At 57.8% G+C, this 16086-nt stretch overlaps 1 protein-coding gene and 5 non-coding genes across 6 annotated transcripts; all 6 read right to left on the bottom strand.

Annotated features, from left to right (window-relative positions):
• Positions 1–1543: 1543 nt before the first annotated feature.
• Positions 1544–1638, bottom strand: LOC129510697 (small nucleolar RNA SNORD116). Its single transcript, XR_008664665.1, has one exon. It is a non-coding gene; the product is annotated as a small nucleolar RNA SNORD116 (small nucleolar RNA).
• Positions 1639–1881: 243 nt separating this feature from the next.
• LOC129510218 (uncharacterized) lies at positions 1882–12112 on the bottom strand. Its single transcript, XM_055326190.1, has 5 exons — positions 11843–12112; positions 11092–11232; positions 8022–8162; positions 4954–5094; positions 1882–2026 (listed from the first exon to the last, which is right to left on the bottom strand). Exons 1-5 carry the CDS (start codon positions 11911–11913, stop codon positions 1882–1884), a joined length of 639 nt encoding a protein of 212 aa, XP_055182165.1. The 5' UTR covers positions 11914–12112.
• Positions 4612–4706, bottom strand: LOC129510696 (small nucleolar RNA SNORD116). The gene has a single exon (XR_008664664.1). It is a non-coding gene; the product is annotated as a small nucleolar RNA SNORD116 (small nucleolar RNA).
• On the bottom strand, positions 7680–7774 carry LOC129510695 (small nucleolar RNA SNORD116). The gene has a single exon (XR_008664663.1). It is a non-coding gene; the product is annotated as a small nucleolar RNA SNORD116 (small nucleolar RNA).
• Positions 10750–10844, bottom strand: LOC129510694 (small nucleolar RNA SNORD116). The gene has a single exon (XR_008664662.1). It is a non-coding gene; the product is annotated as a small nucleolar RNA SNORD116 (small nucleolar RNA).
• A 1735-nt stretch (positions 12113–13847) lies between the features above and the next one.
• On the bottom strand, positions 13848–13942 carry LOC129510707 (small nucleolar RNA SNORD116). Its single transcript, XR_008664674.1, has one exon. It is a non-coding gene; the product is annotated as a small nucleolar RNA SNORD116 (small nucleolar RNA).
• Between the last annotated feature and the right edge of the window lie 2144 nt (positions 13943–16086).

Genomic DNA, 16086 nt, shown 5'->3' with positions numbered 1-16086 from the left:
TGCAGGGAAAGTCACCACTGCCCTCGAAAGGGACTCCCACGTCGGGGCTGGGATCCTCAGCAAGAACAGCAACACGTGACACGCTCTTCACAGGCATCTATATTGTGGGACTCAAAGGAGGGCCTGTCCATTGGCAGAGACAGGCTAAACACAGGTGCACAGGTGGTGTTTAGACTCTGGTGCAGGGGCATGGCTACATTACTATCGGTGAGAGGCACACATAAAGGAGAACCAGTGCCTTCCCACGAAGAGGAGGACAAGGGCCAAGCCCCACAGCCTTGACAAGAGGCTCCGCCTGCCTACTATCGGGTCCCTGTGGCCTGTCCTGCAAGGTCTGCAGCCTGGCCCACAGAAGTCTTGTGCCCACAGAGCAGGAAGGAGCCAATCCGGATGCTGATCAAGGGCTGACCTGGGTGGATGCCTTTACACAGGAGCCCGGCAGCCCAGGAGGCAAGGTCTGCACGGCCAGGGTCTGCAAGGCCCAGCTGGGACAACCAGGGTGGCAATGGCCGGCACGGCTATCCCAGGAACAGTGTAGACACGCAGGAGAGACCCTTTTTGGGAAAGGAGTGGCCAGGGGCGGGTCGGACAGAGCCCTCGGCACCATCGCCAGGCGGCCCCTTAAGGCCGTAAATCACAGCCCATGGGGAAGTTGGAATGTGGTGGGGCCTCAAACAGCTCAGAAAGCTCTGACACCTTGGTTTTCCCGACAGCATCCAGGTGTAGGGAGGCCACCAGCTGCCCTGCCCACACACACGTTTCCTCCAGACGCCCTTGGCCCTGCCATTCCCATTCTTCCCAGTGGCCACCAAAGCTTCTACACTCCTGCCCTGAACGTACACCATGAGCTCTCCTGGACTTCCTGGCGTGTCTGTGTGTGTGTGTGTGTGTGTGTGTGTGTGTGTGTGTGACTGTATACGTGCTTCTGTATGTTTGTATGTGTATTCGTGTGTGCATGCGAGTTGTGTGTCTCCATCCTCGTCTGGCCTCACATGAATTACGGCTCTATCAAATGCACCGAACCCATCTGGTGTCTTTCCTGTCCTCCCGCAACCCTGTTCAGCTCTCAGCTGAGAACGGGGGACAGAGGCCTCGGACAGAGATTGCTCCTTGCCGGTCGGGAGTCCACCTGTACACGGGCGGCGTCTGGCCCCGAATGGGGGCGCACCACACACCACCAGGAGTACTGGCTCAATCTTTGGCCTGGCCGACGTACTCCGACATAGATGCTCTCAAGGCCCTGCCAAAGCCACCTAACGCAACTCCTACCACTTGGCTGCTGGCTGTCTGAGACACCACCAAAGCCCAGCCATGTCAGGGAGGACCACCAAGTCGAGGACTCCCACCCAAGGAGAGCACACGTTGTTTTAGGCCCTCAGCCCTCCGCCAGGCTCTCTGATCCCAAGGCCCTTGGGTGGAGATGGTGGTGTTGGTGGTGGTGGTGGTAGTGGTGGTGGTGTTGGTGGTGGTGGTTGCAAGCGTGTGGCACGACGAAGGTGAAGCTGTCGCTCACTCCTTCCTTCCCTGGGGGAGACAAGGTGCTGGACCTCAGTTGCGATGAGAACGACGGCAGGGAGTTCTCACTCATTTTGTTCAGCTTTTCCAAGGAATGCAGATTGAGGGAGTCATCATCGATCCAAGCACTCTCTCGGCATCCTGGTATATTGAACTACGCTGGCTGAACAGCTCTTAGGGTCTCCCGGTGGCCTCAGCACCCTCCAGTACCCTGGAGACCATCCACAGCAATGCCCCTGAGCAACAGGCTTAGGCAAACTTCCTGGAGAGCCAACGTGCATGGCCAGGAGCACAAGCCAGCTGGCAGGTCCGCAGGCCATCTCAGGACCTTCTAGTGCCATCAGTACACTTTGAGACAACAAAAGCTTACCTCTGGTGATCCGTGTGCAGGTTCCCCGTCCTGGACCACTCTTCTTCCACAGGGCCCGCCATCATCTCTCCACACCACCGTGGAAAGGAAAGGAAGGTCTTCTTCTCCATGTGCACAGGACGCCTAGCAAGGCCTCGGGACCTGAGGAGGTGTGGAGAAATCAGGCGAATGCGTGACGTACCCACCCAGGCGCTCAGACGGCCTGAGCGTTCCAAACGGTTCTGTGGGGGAAGCTTTGCATCTCCCTGTGCTGTCCCTCTGTCCCACAGGGCTAGCTGCTCATCAGTGAGATGGAACGGGCCCACGTCATCCGACCCAAGGGGATGTGCCTCTGTCTCCTGTGTGTCTAGGGATTTCCTTGTTAGACTATGACAATGTTTCTGGTAAGACCGCACGCCATGAGTGGGGATGTGCATGCGTCTGTTTGTGTGGGGCCCTCTGTGGGTGTGTTTGAGTGTGTGTGCATCAGCGTGACTCTATGGGTTTCTTAGCAAGCAGGTGTGCACATGTGTGCGTGTGCAGGGCAGGCTGGCAGGCTGGCAGGCTGGCCATCCGTGGCTCAGGAGCTCATGTTTAGAGTTCATCAGCGCAAAGTACACGGGCAATCCGGGGATCCGTGGCCTCACACCCTGCCACGTAATAGCATGAGATGACGGGACTGCCCTCAGGGGACGTTGCAAAGCCCTGAGACACCACGTGTCCGAAGCCCTCTGGCAAAGCACAGCACAAGGACTCTCCTCCAAAAACCCACTTTCGACCTTCGAAGCGATGTCGATGTGGATTACGTCGCCCCATTAGCTGAGCCGGGTCCGGGCGCAGCATGAAACCTCAGCGGCCACGGGGAAAGGCAACGAGCCCTGTGAGGGCAGCGGGCCTCAGGTAATGGATGCACGCCTCAGGCCTTCACGAAGCCCTATGAGAAGAGGTGGCCACACGAAGGTCGGACAGGCGACTGGTCCCACACACATGACAATTTGGCTCTTGGCGTGCGGGCAGAACAGCCCTAGGCAAGTGGTGCCCGTGCTACACCGAGAGCCAAAGAACAGCCGACTGAAGCGGGGGTGCGCTACTGACAAGGGAACTGGCATCGCAACCACCATTGTGCTTCACGGGCTCGGCCTCTGGGAACACGCGCCGTTAGTCGGGCTGCCGCATCCGGGTCCATGTCCTGAGTCCTCATCACTGCAGGGAAAGTCACCACTGCCCTCGAAAGGGACTCCCACGTCGGGGCTGGGATCCTCAGCAAGAACAGCAACACGTGACACGCTCTTCACAGGCATCTATATTGTGGGACTCAAAGGAGGGCCTGTCCATTGGCAGAGACAGGCTAAACACAGGTGCACAGGTGGTGTTTAGACTCTGGTGCAGGGGCATGGCTACATTACTATCGGTGAGAGGCACACATAAAGGAGAACCAGTGCCTTCCCACGAAGAGGAGGACAAGGGCCAAGCCCCACAGCCTTGACAAGAGGCTCCGCCTGCCTACTATCGGGTCCCTGTGGCCTGTCCTGCAAGGTCTGCAGCCTGGCCCACAGAAGTCTTGTGCCCACAGAGCAGGAAGGAGCCAATCCGGATGCTGATCAAGGGCTGCCCTGGGTGGATGCCTTTACACAGGAGCCCGGCAGCCCAGGAGGCAAGGTCTGCACGGCCAGGGTCTGCAAGGCCCAGCTGGGACAACCAGGGTGGCAATGGCCGGCACGGCTATCCCAGGAACAGTGTAGACACGCAGGAGAGACCCTTTTTGGGAAAGGAGTGGCCAGGGGCGGGTCGGACAGAGCCCTCGGCACCATCGCCAGGCGGCCCCTTAAGGCCGTAAATCACAGCCCATGGGGAAGTTGGAATGTGGTGGGGCCTCAAACAGCTCAGAAAGCTCTGACACCTTGGTTTTCCCGACAGCATCCAGGTGTAGGGAGGCCACCAGCTGCCCTGCCCACACACACGTTTCCTCCAGACGCCCTTGGCCCTGCCATTCCCATTCTTCCCAGTGGCCACCAAAGCTTCTACACTCCTGCCCTGAACGTACACCATGAGCTCTCCTGGACTTCCTGGCGTGTCTGTGTGTGTGTGTGTGTGTGTGTGTGTGTGTGTGTGTGACTGTATACGTGCTTCTGTATGTTTGTATGTGTATTCGTGTGTGCATGCGAGTTGTGTGTCTCCATCCTCGTCTGGCCTCACATGAATTACGGCTCTATCAAATGCACCGAACCCATCTGGTGTCTTTCCTGTCCTCCCGCAACCCTGTTCAGCTCTCAGCTGAGAACGGGGGACAGAGGCCTCGGACAGAGATTGCTCCTTGCCGGTCGGGAGTCCACCTGTACACGGGCGGCGTCTGGCCCCGAATGGGGGCGCACCACACACCACCAGGAGTACTGGCTCAATCTTTGGCCTGGCCGACGTACTCCGACATAGATGCTCTCAAGGCCCTGCCAAAGCCACCTAACGCAACTCCTACCACTTGGCTGCTGGCTGTCTGAGACACCACCAAAGCCCAGCCATGTCATGGAGGACCACCAAGTCGAGGACTCCCACCCAAGGAGAGCACACGTTTTTTTAGGCCCTCAGCCCTCCGCCAGGCTCTCTGATCCCAAGGCCCTTGGGTGGAGATGGTGGTGTTGGTGGTGGTGGTGGTAGTGGTGGTGGTGTTGGTGGTGGTGGTTGCAAGCGTGTGGCACGACGAAGGTGAAGCTGTCGCTCACTCCTTCCTTCCCTGGGGGAGACAAGGTGCTGGACCTCAGTTGCGATGAGAACGACGGCAGGGAGTTCTCACTCATTTTGTTCAGCTTTTCCAAGGAATGCAGATTGAGGGAGTCATCATCGATCCAAGCACTCTCTCGGCATCCTGGTATATTGAACTACGCTGGCTGAACAGCTCTTAGGGTCTCCCGGTGGCCTCAGCACCCTCCAGTACCCTGGAGACCATCCACAGCAATGCCCCTGAGCAACAGGCTTAGGCAAACTTCCTGGAGAGCCAACGTGCATGGCCAGGAGCACAAGCCAGCTGGCAGGTCCGCAGGCCATCTCAGGACCTTCTAGTGCCATCAGTACACTTTGAGACAACAAAAGCTTACCTCTGGTGATCCGTGTGCAGGTTCCCCGTCCTGGACCACTCTTCTTCCACAGGGCCCGCCATCATCTCTCCACACCACCGTGGAAAGGAAAGGAAGGTCTTCTTCTCCATGTGCACAGGACGCCTAGCTAGGCCTCGGGACCTGAGGAGGTGTGGAGAAATCAGGCGAATGCGTGACGTACCCACCCAGGCGCTCAGACGGCCTGAGCGTTCCAAACGGTTCTGTGGGGGAAGCTTTGCATCTCCCTGTGCTGTCCCTCTGTCCCACAGGGCTAGCTGCTCATCAGTGAGATGGAACGGGCCCACGTCATCCGACCCAAGGGGATGTGCCTCTGTCTCCTGTGTGTCTAGGGATTTCCTTGTTAGACTATGACAATGTTTCTGGTAAGACCGCACGCCATGAGTGGGGATGTGCATGCGTCTGTTTGTGTGGGGCCCTCTGTGGGTGTGTTTGAGTGTGTGTGCATCAGCGTGACTCTATGGGTTTCTTAGCAAGCAGGTGTGCACATGTGTGCGTGTGCAGGGCAGGCTGGCAGGCTGGCAGGCTGGCCATCCGTGGCTCAGGAGCTCATGTTTAGAGTTCATCAGCGCAAAGTACACGGGCAATCCGGGGATCCGTGGCCTCACACCCTGCCACGTAATAGCATGAGATGACGGGACTGCCCTCAGGGGACGTTGCAAAGCCCTGAGACACCACGTGTCCGAAGCCCTCTGGCAAAGCACAGCACAAGGACTCTCCTCCAAAAACCCACTTTCGACCTTCGAAGCGATGTCGATGTGGATTACGTCGCCCCATTAGCTGAGCCGGGTCCGGGCGCAGCATGAAACCTCAGCGGCCACGGGGAAAGGCAACGAGCCCTGTGAGGGCAGCGGGCCTCAGGTAATGGATGCACGCCTCAGGCCTTCACGAAGCCCTATGAGAAGAGGTGGCCACACGAAGGTCGGACAGGCGACTGGTCCCACACACATGACAATTTGGCTCTTGGCGTGCGGGCAGAACAGCCCTAGGCAAGTGGTGCCCGTGCTACACCGAGAGCCAAAGAACAGCCGACTGAAGCGGGGGTGCGCTACTGACAAGGGAACTGGCATCGCAACCACCATTGTGCTTCACGGGCTCGGCCTCTGGGAACACGCGCCGTTAGTCGGGCTGCCGCATCCGGGTCCATGTCCTGAGTCCTCATCACTGCAGGGAAAGTCACCACTGCCCTCGAAAGGGACTCCCACGTCGGGGCTGGGATCCTCAGCAAGAACAGCAACACGTGACACGCTCTTCACAGGCATCTATATTGTGGGACTCAAAGGAGGGCCTGTCCATTGGCAGAGACAGGCTAAACACAGGTGCACAGGTGGTGTTTAGACTCTGGTGCAGGGGCATGGCTACATTACTATCGGTGAGAGGCACACATAAAGGAGAACCAGTGCCTTCCCACGAAGAGGAGGACAAGGGCCAAGCCCCACAGCCTTGACAAGAGGCTCCGCCTGCCTACTATCGGGTCCCTGTGGCCTGTCCTGCAAGGTCTGCAGCCTGGCCCACAGAAGTCTTGTGCCCACAGAGCAGGAAGGAGCCAATCCGGATGCTGATCAAGGGCTGCCCTGGGTGGATGCCTTTACACAGGAGCCCGGCAGCCCAGGAGGCAAGGTCTGCACGGCCAGGGTCTGCAAGGCCCAGCTGGGACAACCAGGGTGGCAATGGCCGGCACGGCTATCCCAGGAACAGTGTAGACACGCAGGAGAGACCCTTTTTGGGAAAGGAGTGGCCAGGGGCGGGTCGGACAGAGCCCTCGGCACCATCGCCAGGCGGCCCCTTAAGGCCGTAAATCACAGCCCATGGGGAAGTTGGAATGTGGTGGGGCCTCAAACAGCTCAGAAAGCTCTGACACCTTGGTTTTCCCGACAGCATCCAGGTGTAGGGAGGCCACCAGCTGCCCTGCCCACACACACGTTTCCTCCAGACGCCCTTGGCCCTGCCATTCCCATTCTTCCCAGTGGCCACCAAAGCTTCTACACTCCTGCCCTGAACGTACACCATGAGCTCTCCTGGACTTCCTGGCGTGTCTGTGTGTGTGTGTGTGTGTGTGTGTGTGTGTGTGTGTGACTGTATACGTGCTTCTGTATGTTTGTATGTGTATTCGTGTGTGCATGCGAGTTGTGTGTCTCCATCCTCGTCTGGCCTCACATGAATTACGGCTCTATCAAATGCACCGAACCCATCTGGTGTCTTTCCTGTCCTCCCGCAACCCTGTTCAGCTCTCAGCTGAGAACGGGGGACAGAGGCCTCGGACAGAGATTGCTCCTTGCCGGTCGGGAGTCCACCTGTACACGGGCGGCGTCTGGCCCCGAATGGGGGCGCACCACACACCACCAGGAGTACTGGCTCAATCTTTGGCCTGGCCGACGTACTCCGACATAGATGCTCTCAAGGCCCTGCCAAAGCCACCTAACGCAACTCCTACCACTTGGCTGCTGGCTGTCTGAGACACCACCAAAGCCCAGCCATGTCATGGAGGACCACCAAGTCGAGGACTCCCACCCAAGGAGAGCACACGTTTTTTTAGGCCCTCAGCCCTCCGCCAGGCTCTCTGATCCCAAGGCCCTTGGGTGGAGATGGTGGTGTTGGTGGTGGTGGTGGTAGTGGTGGTGGTGTTGGTGGTGGTGGTTGCAAGCGTGTGGCACGACGAAGGTGAAGCTGTCGCTCACTCCTTCCTTCCCTGGGGGAGACAAGGTGCTGGACCTCAGTTGCGATGAGAACGACGGCAGGGAGTTCTCACTCATTTTGTTCAGCTTTTCCAAGGAATGCAGATTGAGGGAGTCATCATCGATCCAAGCACTCTCTCGGCATCCTGGTATATTGAACTACGCTGGCTGAACAGCTCTTAGGGTCTCCCGGTGGCCTCAGCACCCTCCAGTACCCTGGAGACCATCCACAGCAATGCCCCTGAGCAACAGGCTTAGGCAAACTTCCTGGAGAGCCAACGTGCATGGCCAGGAGCACAAGCCAGCTGGCAGGTCCGCAGGCCATCTCAGGACCTTCTAGTGCCATCAGTACACTTTGAGACAACAAAAGCTTACCTCTGGTGATCCGTGTGCAGGTTCCCCGTCCTGGACCACTCTTCTTCCACAGGGCCCGCCATCATCTCTCCACACCACCGTGGAAAGGAAAGGAAGGTCTTCTTCTCCATGTGCACAGGACGCCTAGCTAGGCCTCGGGACCTGAGGAGGTGTGGAGAAATCAGGCGAATGCGTGACGTACCCACCCAGGCGCTCAGATGGCCTGAGCGTTCCAAACGGTTCTGTGGGGGAAGCTTTGCATCTCCCTGTGCTGTCCCTCTGTCCCACAGGGCTAGCTGCTCATCAGTGAGATGGAACGGGCCCACGTCATCCGACCCAAGGGGATGTGCCTCTGTCTCCTGTGTGTCTAGGGATTTCCTTGTTAGACTATGACAATGTTTCTGGTAAGACCGCACGCCATGAGTGGGGATGTGCATGCGTCTGTTTGTGTGGGGCCCTCTGTGGGTGTGTTTGAGTGTGTGTGCATCAGCGTGACTCTATGGGTTTCTTAGCAAGCAGGTGTGCACATGTGTGCGTGTGCAGGGCAGGCTGGCAGGCTGGCAGGCTGGCCATCCGTGGCTCAGGAGCTCATGTTTAGAGTTCATCAGCGCAAAGTACACGGGCAATCCGGGGATCCGTGGCCTCACACCCTGCCACGTAATAGCATGAGATGACGGGACTGCCCTCAGGGGACGTTGCAAAGCCCTGAGACACCACGTGTCCGAAGCCCTCTGGCAAAGCACAGCACAAGGACTCTCCTCCAAAAACCCACTTTCGACCTTCGAAGCGATGTCGATGTGGATTACGTCGCCCCATTAGCTGAGCCGGGTCCGGGCGCAGCATGAAACCTCAGCGGCCACGGGGAAAGGCAACGAGCCCTGTGAGGGCAGCGGGCCTCAGGTAATGGATGCACGCCTCAGGCCTTCACGAAGCCCTATGAGAAGAGGTGGCCACACGAAGGTCGGACAGGCGACTGGTCCCACACACATGACAATTTGGCTCTTGGCGTGCGGGCAGAACAGCCCTAGGCAAGTGGTGCCCGTGCTACACCGAGAGCCAAAGAACAGCCGACTGAAGCGGGGGTGCGCTACTGACAAGGGAACTGGCATCGCAACCACCATTGTGCTTCACGGGCTCGGCCTCTGGGAACACGCGCCGTTAGTCGGGCTGCCGCATCCGGGTCCATGTCCTGAGTCCTCATCACTGCAGGGAAAGTCACCACTGCCCTCGAAAGGGACTCCCACGTCGGGGCTGGGATCCTCAGCAAGAACAGCAACACGTGACACGCTCTTCACAGGCATCTATATTGTGGGACTCAAAGGAGGGCCTGTCCATTGGCAGAGACAGGCTAAACACAGGTGCACAGGTGGTGTTTAGACTCTGGTGCAGGGGCATGGCTACATTACTATCGGTGAGAGGCACACATAAAGGAGAACCAGTGCCTTCCCACGAAGAGGAGGACAAGGGCCAAGCCCCACAGCCTTGACAAGAGGCTCCGCCTGCCTACTATCGGGTCCCTGTGGCCTGTCCTGCAAGGTCTGCAGCCTGGCCCACAGAAGTCTTGTGCCCACAGAGCAGGAAGGAGCCAATCCGGATGCTGATCAAGGGCTGCCCTGGGTGGATGCCTTTACACAGGAGCCCGGCAGCCCAGGAGGCAAGGTCTGCACGGCCAGAGTCTGCAAGGCCCAGCTGGGACAACCAGGGTGGCAATGGCCGGCACGGCTATCCCAGGAACAGTGTAGACACGCAGGAGAGACCCTTTTTGGGAAAGGAGTGGCCAGGGGCGGGTCGGACAGAGCCCTCGGCACCATCGCCAGGCGGCCCCTTAAGGCCGTAAATCACAGCCCATGGGGAAGTTGGAATGTGGTGGGGCCTCAAACAGCTCAGAAAGCTCTGACACCTTGGTTTTCCCGACAGCATCCAGGTGTAGGGAGGCCACCAGCTGCCCTGCCCACACACACGTTTCCTCCAGACGCCCTTGGCCCTGCCATTCCCATTCTTCCCAGTGGCCACCAAAGCTTCTACACTCCTGCCCTGAACGTACACCATGAGCTCTCCTGGACTTCCTGGCGTGTCTGTGTGTGTGTGTGTGTGTGTGTGTGTGTGTGTGTGTGTGACTGTATACGTGCTTCTGTATGTTTGTATGTGTATTCGTGTGTGCATGCGAGTTGTGTGTCTCCATCCTCGTCTGGCCTCACATGAATTACGGCTCTATCAAATGCACCGAACCCATCTGGTGTCTTTCCTGTCCTCCCGCAACCCTGTTCAGCTCTCAGCTGAGAACGGGGGACAGAGGCCTCGGACAGAGATTGCTCCTTGCCGGTCGGGAGTCCACCTGTACACGGGCGGCGTCTGGCCCCGAATGGGGGCGCACCACACACCACCAGGAGTACTGGCTCAATCTTTGGCCTGGCCGACGTACTCCGACATAGATGCTCTCAAGGCCCTGCCAAAGCCACCTAACGCAACTCCTACCACTTGGCTGCTGGCTGTCTGAGACACCACCAAAGCCCAGCCATGTCATGGAGGACCACCAAGTCGAGGACTCCCACCCAAGGAGAGCACACGTTGTTTTAGGCCCTCAGCCCTCCGCCAGGCTCTCTGATCCCAAGGCCCTTGGGTGGAGATGGTGGTGTTGGTGGTGGTGGTGGTAGTGGTGGTGGTGTTGGTGGTGGTGGTTGCAAGCGTGTGGCACGACGAAGGTGAAGCTGTCGCTCACTCCTTCCTTCCCTGGGGGAGACAAGGTGCTGGACCTCAGTTGCGATGAGAACGACGGCAGGGAGTTCTCACTCATTTTGTTCAGCTTTTCCAAGGAATGCAGATTGAGGGAGTCATCATCGATCCAAGCACTCTCTCGGCATCCTGGTATATTGAACTACGCTGGCTGAACAGCTCTTAGGGTCTCCCGGTGGCCTCAGCACCCTCCAGTACCCTGGAGACCATCCACAGCAATGCCCCTGAGCAACAGGCTTAGGCAAACTTCCTGGAGAGCCAACGTGCATGGCCAGGAGCACAAGCCAGCTGGCAGGTCCGCAGGCCATCTCAGGACCTTCTAGTGCCATCAGTACACTTTGAGACAACAAAAGCTTACCTCTGGTGATCCGTGTGCAGGTTCCCCGTCCTGGACCACTCTTCTTCCACAGGGCCCGCCATCATCTCTCCACACCACCGTGGAAAGGAAAGGAAGGTCTTCTTCTCCATGTGCACAGGACGCCTAGCTAGGCCTCGGGACCTGAGGAGGTGTGGAGAAATCAGGCGAATGCGTGACGTACCCACCCAGGCGCTCAGATGGCCTGAGCGTTCCAAACGGTTCTGTGGGGGAAGCTTTGCATCTCCCTGTGCTGTCCCTCTGTCCCACAGGGCTAGCTGCTCATCAGTGAGATGGAACGGGCCCACGTCATCCGACCCAAGGGGATGTGCCTCTGTCTCCTGTGTGTCTAGGGATTTCCTTGTTAGACTATGACAATGTTTCTGGTAAGACCGCACGCCATGAGTGGGGATGTGCATGCGTCTGTTTGTGTGGGGCCCTCTGTGGGTGTGTTTGAGTGTGTGTGCATCAGCGTGACTCTATGGGTTTCTTAGCAAGCAGGTGTGCACATGTGTGCGTGTGCAGGGCAGGCTGGCAGGCTGGCAGGCTGGCCATCCGTGGCTCAGGAGCTCATGTTTAGAGTTCATCAGCGCAAAGTACACGGGCAATCCGGGGATCCGTGGCCTCACACCCTGCCACGTAATAGCATGAGATGACGGGACTGCCCTCAGGGGACGTTGCAAAGCCCTGAGACACCACGTGTCCGAAGCCCTCTGGCAAAGCACAGCACAAGGACTCTCCTCCAAAAACCCACTTTCGACCTTCGAAGCGATGTCGATGTGGATTACGTCGCCCCATTAGCTGAGCCGGGTCCGGGCGCAGCATGAAACCTCAGCGGCCACGGGGAAAGGCAACGAGCCCTGTGAGGGCAGCGGGCCTCAGGTAATGGATGCACGCCTCAGGCCTTCACGAAGCCCTATGAGAAGAGGTGGCCACACGAAGGTCGGACAGGCGACTGGTCCCACACACATGACAATTTGGCTCTTGGCGTGCGGGCAGAACAGCCCTAGGCAAGTGGTGCCCGTGCTACACCGAGAGCCAAAGAACAGCCGACTGAAGCGGGGGTGCGCTACTGACAAGGGAACTGGCATCGCAACCACCATTGTGCTTCACGGGCTCGGCCTCTGGGAACACGCGCCGTTAGTCGGGCTGCCGCATCCGGGTCCATGTCCTGAGTCCTCATCACTGCAGGGAAAGTCACCACTGCCCTCGAAAGGGACTCCCACGTCGGGGCTGGGATCCTCAGCAAGAACAGCAACACGTGACACGCTCTTCACAGGCATCTATATTGTGGGACTCAAAGGAGGGCCTGTCCATTGGCAGAGACAGGCTAAACACAGGTGCACAGGTGGTGTTTAGACTCTGGTGCAGGGGCATGGCTACATTACTATCGGTGAGAGGCACACATAAAGGAGAACCAGTGCCTTCCCACGAAGAGGAGGACAAGGGCCAAGCCCCACAGCCTTGACAAGAGGCTCCGCCTGCCTACTATCGGGTCCCTGTGGCCTGTCCTGCAAGGTCTGCAGCCTGGCCCACAGAAGTCTTGTGCCCACAGAGCAGGAAGGAGCCAATCCGGATGCTGATCAAGGGCTGCCCTGGGTGGATGCCTTTACACAGGAGCCCGGCAGCCCAGGAGGCAAGGTCTGCACGGCCAGAGTCTGCAAGGCCTAGCTGGGACAACCAGGGTGGCAATGGCAGGCACGGCTATCCCAGGAACAGTGTAGACACGCAGGAGAGACCCTTTTTGGGAAAGGAGTGGCCAGGGGCGGGTCGGACAGAGCCCTCGGCACCATCGCCAGGCGGCCCCTTAAGGCCGTAAATCACAGCCCATGGGGAAGTTGGAATGTGGTGGGGCCTCAAACAGCTCAGAAAGCTCTGACACCTTGCTTTTCCCGACAGCATCCAGGTGTAGGGAGGCCACCAGCTGCCCTGCCCGCACACACGTTTCCTCCAGACGCCCTTGGCCCTGCCATTCCCATTCTTCCCATTGGCCACCAAAGCTTCTACACTCCTGCCCAGAACGTACACCATGAGCTCTCCTGGACTTCCTGGCGTGTGTGTGTGTTTGTGTGTGTGTGTGTTTGTTTGCATGCCTGTGCATGTGACTACAGGTATGTGAGCGTGCGTGTGACTGTATATGTGCTTCTGTATGTTTGTATGTGTATTCGTGTGTGTGTGCGAGTTCTGTGTCTCCATCCTCGTCTGGCCTCAGATGATTTACGGCTCTATCAAATGCACCGAACCCATCTGGTGTCTTTCCAGTCCACCCGCAACCCTGTTCAGCTCTCAGCTGAGAACGGGGGACAGAGGCCTCGGACAGAGATTGCTCCTTGCCCGGTCCGGTGTCCACCTGTACACCGGCAGTGCCTGGCCCTGAAAGGGGGGCACCACACACCACCAGGAGTACTGGCTCAATCTTTGGCCTGGCCGACGTACTCCGACATAGATGCTCTCAAGGCCCTGCCAAAGCCACCTAACGCAACTCCTACCACTTGGCTGCTGGCTGTGTGAGACACCACTAAATCCCAGCCATGTCATGGAGGACCACCAAGTCGAGGACTCCTACCCAAGGAGAGCACACGTTTTCTAGGCCTTCAGCCCTCCGCCAGGCTCTCTGATCCCAAGGTCCTTGGGTGGAGATGGTGTTGTTGGTTTTGTTGTTGTTGTTGGTGGTGGTGATGGTGGTAGTTGCAAGCGTGTGGCACGACGAAGGTGAAGCTGTCCCTCACTCCTTCCTTCCCTGGGGGAGACAAGGTGCTGGACCTCAGTTGCAATGAGAACGACGGCAGGGAGTTCTCACTCATTTTGTTCAGCTTTTCCAAGGAATGCAGATTGAGGGAGTCATCATCGATCCAAGCACTTTCTCGGCTTCCTGGTAAATTGAACTATGCAGGCTGAACAGCTCATGGGGTCTCCCCGTGGCCTCAGCACCCTCTAGTACCCTGGAGACCATCCCGATCTATGTCCTAAGCAAGAGGCATGGTCAATACTCTTGGGGAGCCTTCGCCTCTTGCCATGAGCACAAGCAAACTTCAGTTCTGCTGGCTGGCCCAGGGCCTTCTATTTCTATCGGCTCACTTTGAGACGATAGGCTTACCTCTTTCTGAACTGTGTGCAGGTTCCCCGTCCTGGGCCAGTCTTCTTCACACAGGCCTGCCGTCATCACTCCACACCTCCATAAGAAAAGAGGTCATCTTCTCCATGTCGAGGGCAAGCCTGGCTAGGCCTCCGCACCTGAGGAAGTGTGGAGAAATCAGGTGAATGGGTCACAAACCCACCCAGGTACTCCGATGGCCTGAGTGTTCTGAACGGTTCCATGGGGAAGCTTGCATCTCCCTGTGCTATCCCTCTGTCCCGCAGTGCTAGCTTCTCGTCGGTGAAATGGCATGGGCCCACATCATCCCACACAAGGCAATGTTCCTCTGTCTCATGTGTCTAGGAATTTCCTTGTGAGTGGGTGACAATGTGACCAGTAAGCCCACGTGCAATGAGTGGGGCTGTTTGTGTGCCTGTCTGTGGCCCTTTGTGTGGGTGTTTGAGTGTGTGTGCATCAGTGTGACTCTATGGATTTATTAGCAGGTGTGCACATGTGTGTGTGTGCAGGGTAGCCTGGCAGGTTGGCCAGCCATGACTCAGGTGCTCATGTTTGGAGTTCATCTCCGCAAAGCACATGGCGCATCTGGGAACCAAGGCCTCTGACCCTGGCACACAGTGGCACGAGATGACACGATTGACCTTGGGGGAGGCCGCCAAGGCATTAGACACTACGTGTCCAAAGCCCTCTGGCAATTCACAGCACAACCACTCCCCTCAGAAAACCCACATTCGAACTTCAAAGCGATGTCGATGTGGCCTAGATCATTCCGTTAGCTGAGCCAGGTCCGGAGCACAGCACGAAACTTCAGTGACCAAAGGGAAAGGCAACGAGCCCTCAGGCAGGCCGGCAAGCCCTGGGTACTGGCTGTACACCTCAGACCTCCACAAAGCTCTATTGAGATGAGGTGGCCACACAAAGGTCAGCCAGGCAACCTGTCCCACAGACACGACAATAAGGCTCTTGGTGTTTGGGCAGAACAGCCCTAAGCAAGTGGTGCTCATGCTACACTGAGAGCCAAAGAACAGCCAAGTGAACTGAGGATGCACTACTGCCAAGGGAACTGGCATATCCACAGCCTTTGTGCTTCATGGGCTCGGCCTCCAGGAACACGTGCCATCAGTCGGGCTGCTGCATCCAGATCCATGTCCCTGAGTCCTCATCACTGCAGGGAAAGTCACCATTTACCTAGAATGGGACTCTCACATTGGGGCTGGGATAGTCAGCAAGAACAGCAACACGTGGGATGCTCTTCACAGATATCTACAATGTGGGACTCAAGGTAGGGCCCAAACACTGGTAAAGACAGGCTCAACAGAGTGGCTCTGATGCAGGGGTATAGTCCCTCAAGCCTGAAGCACACTCAAAGGAGGACTGGTGCCCTTCCTACAAAGAGGAGGATGTGGGCCAATTTCCACGTCCAGGACATGGGGATTCCCTGACTACTATTGGGTCCCTGTGGCCTGTCCTGCATGGTTTGCAGCATAGCCCAGAGAAGTCTTGTGCCCACAGAGCAGGCAGGAGCCATCCTGGATGCTGAATCACATGCTTCCCTGGGTGGACTCCTTTATGCATGAGCCCCTCAACACAGGAGGTAAGGTTTGCACAGCCAGGGTCTGCAAAGTCAGCCAGCGAACCTAGCAGTGGCCAGGGTGGTAATGGCTGTAATACCACTCACAGGCACAGAGTAGATGCCCAGGAGAACCCTTCTTCAGGAAAGTAGTGGCCAGGGGCACGTTGGACAGAGCCGCAGCCCCTTGCCCAGCAGCCTCTTCAGGCCATAACTCGCAGCCTATGTGGAAAGGTGGTGGGGCCACTCACAGCCCACCAAGCACTGACCCGCTGGTTTTTGAAACACCATCCCTGTGTAGGGAGGTCGCCAGCTGCCCGCACCCACCTGTCCT

Source organism: Nyctereutes procyonoides, unplaced genomic scaffold (genome assembly GCF_905146905.1).
Source record: "Nyctereutes procyonoides isolate TBG_1078 unplaced genomic scaffold, NYPRO_anot_genome, whole genome shotgun sequence".
Lineage (NCBI taxonomy): Eukaryota > Metazoa > Chordata > Mammalia > Carnivora > Canidae > Nyctereutes > Nyctereutes procyonoides.
Note: the sequence above shows the minus strand (reverse complement) of the source record. Positions and strands in the feature narration are given on the sequence as shown.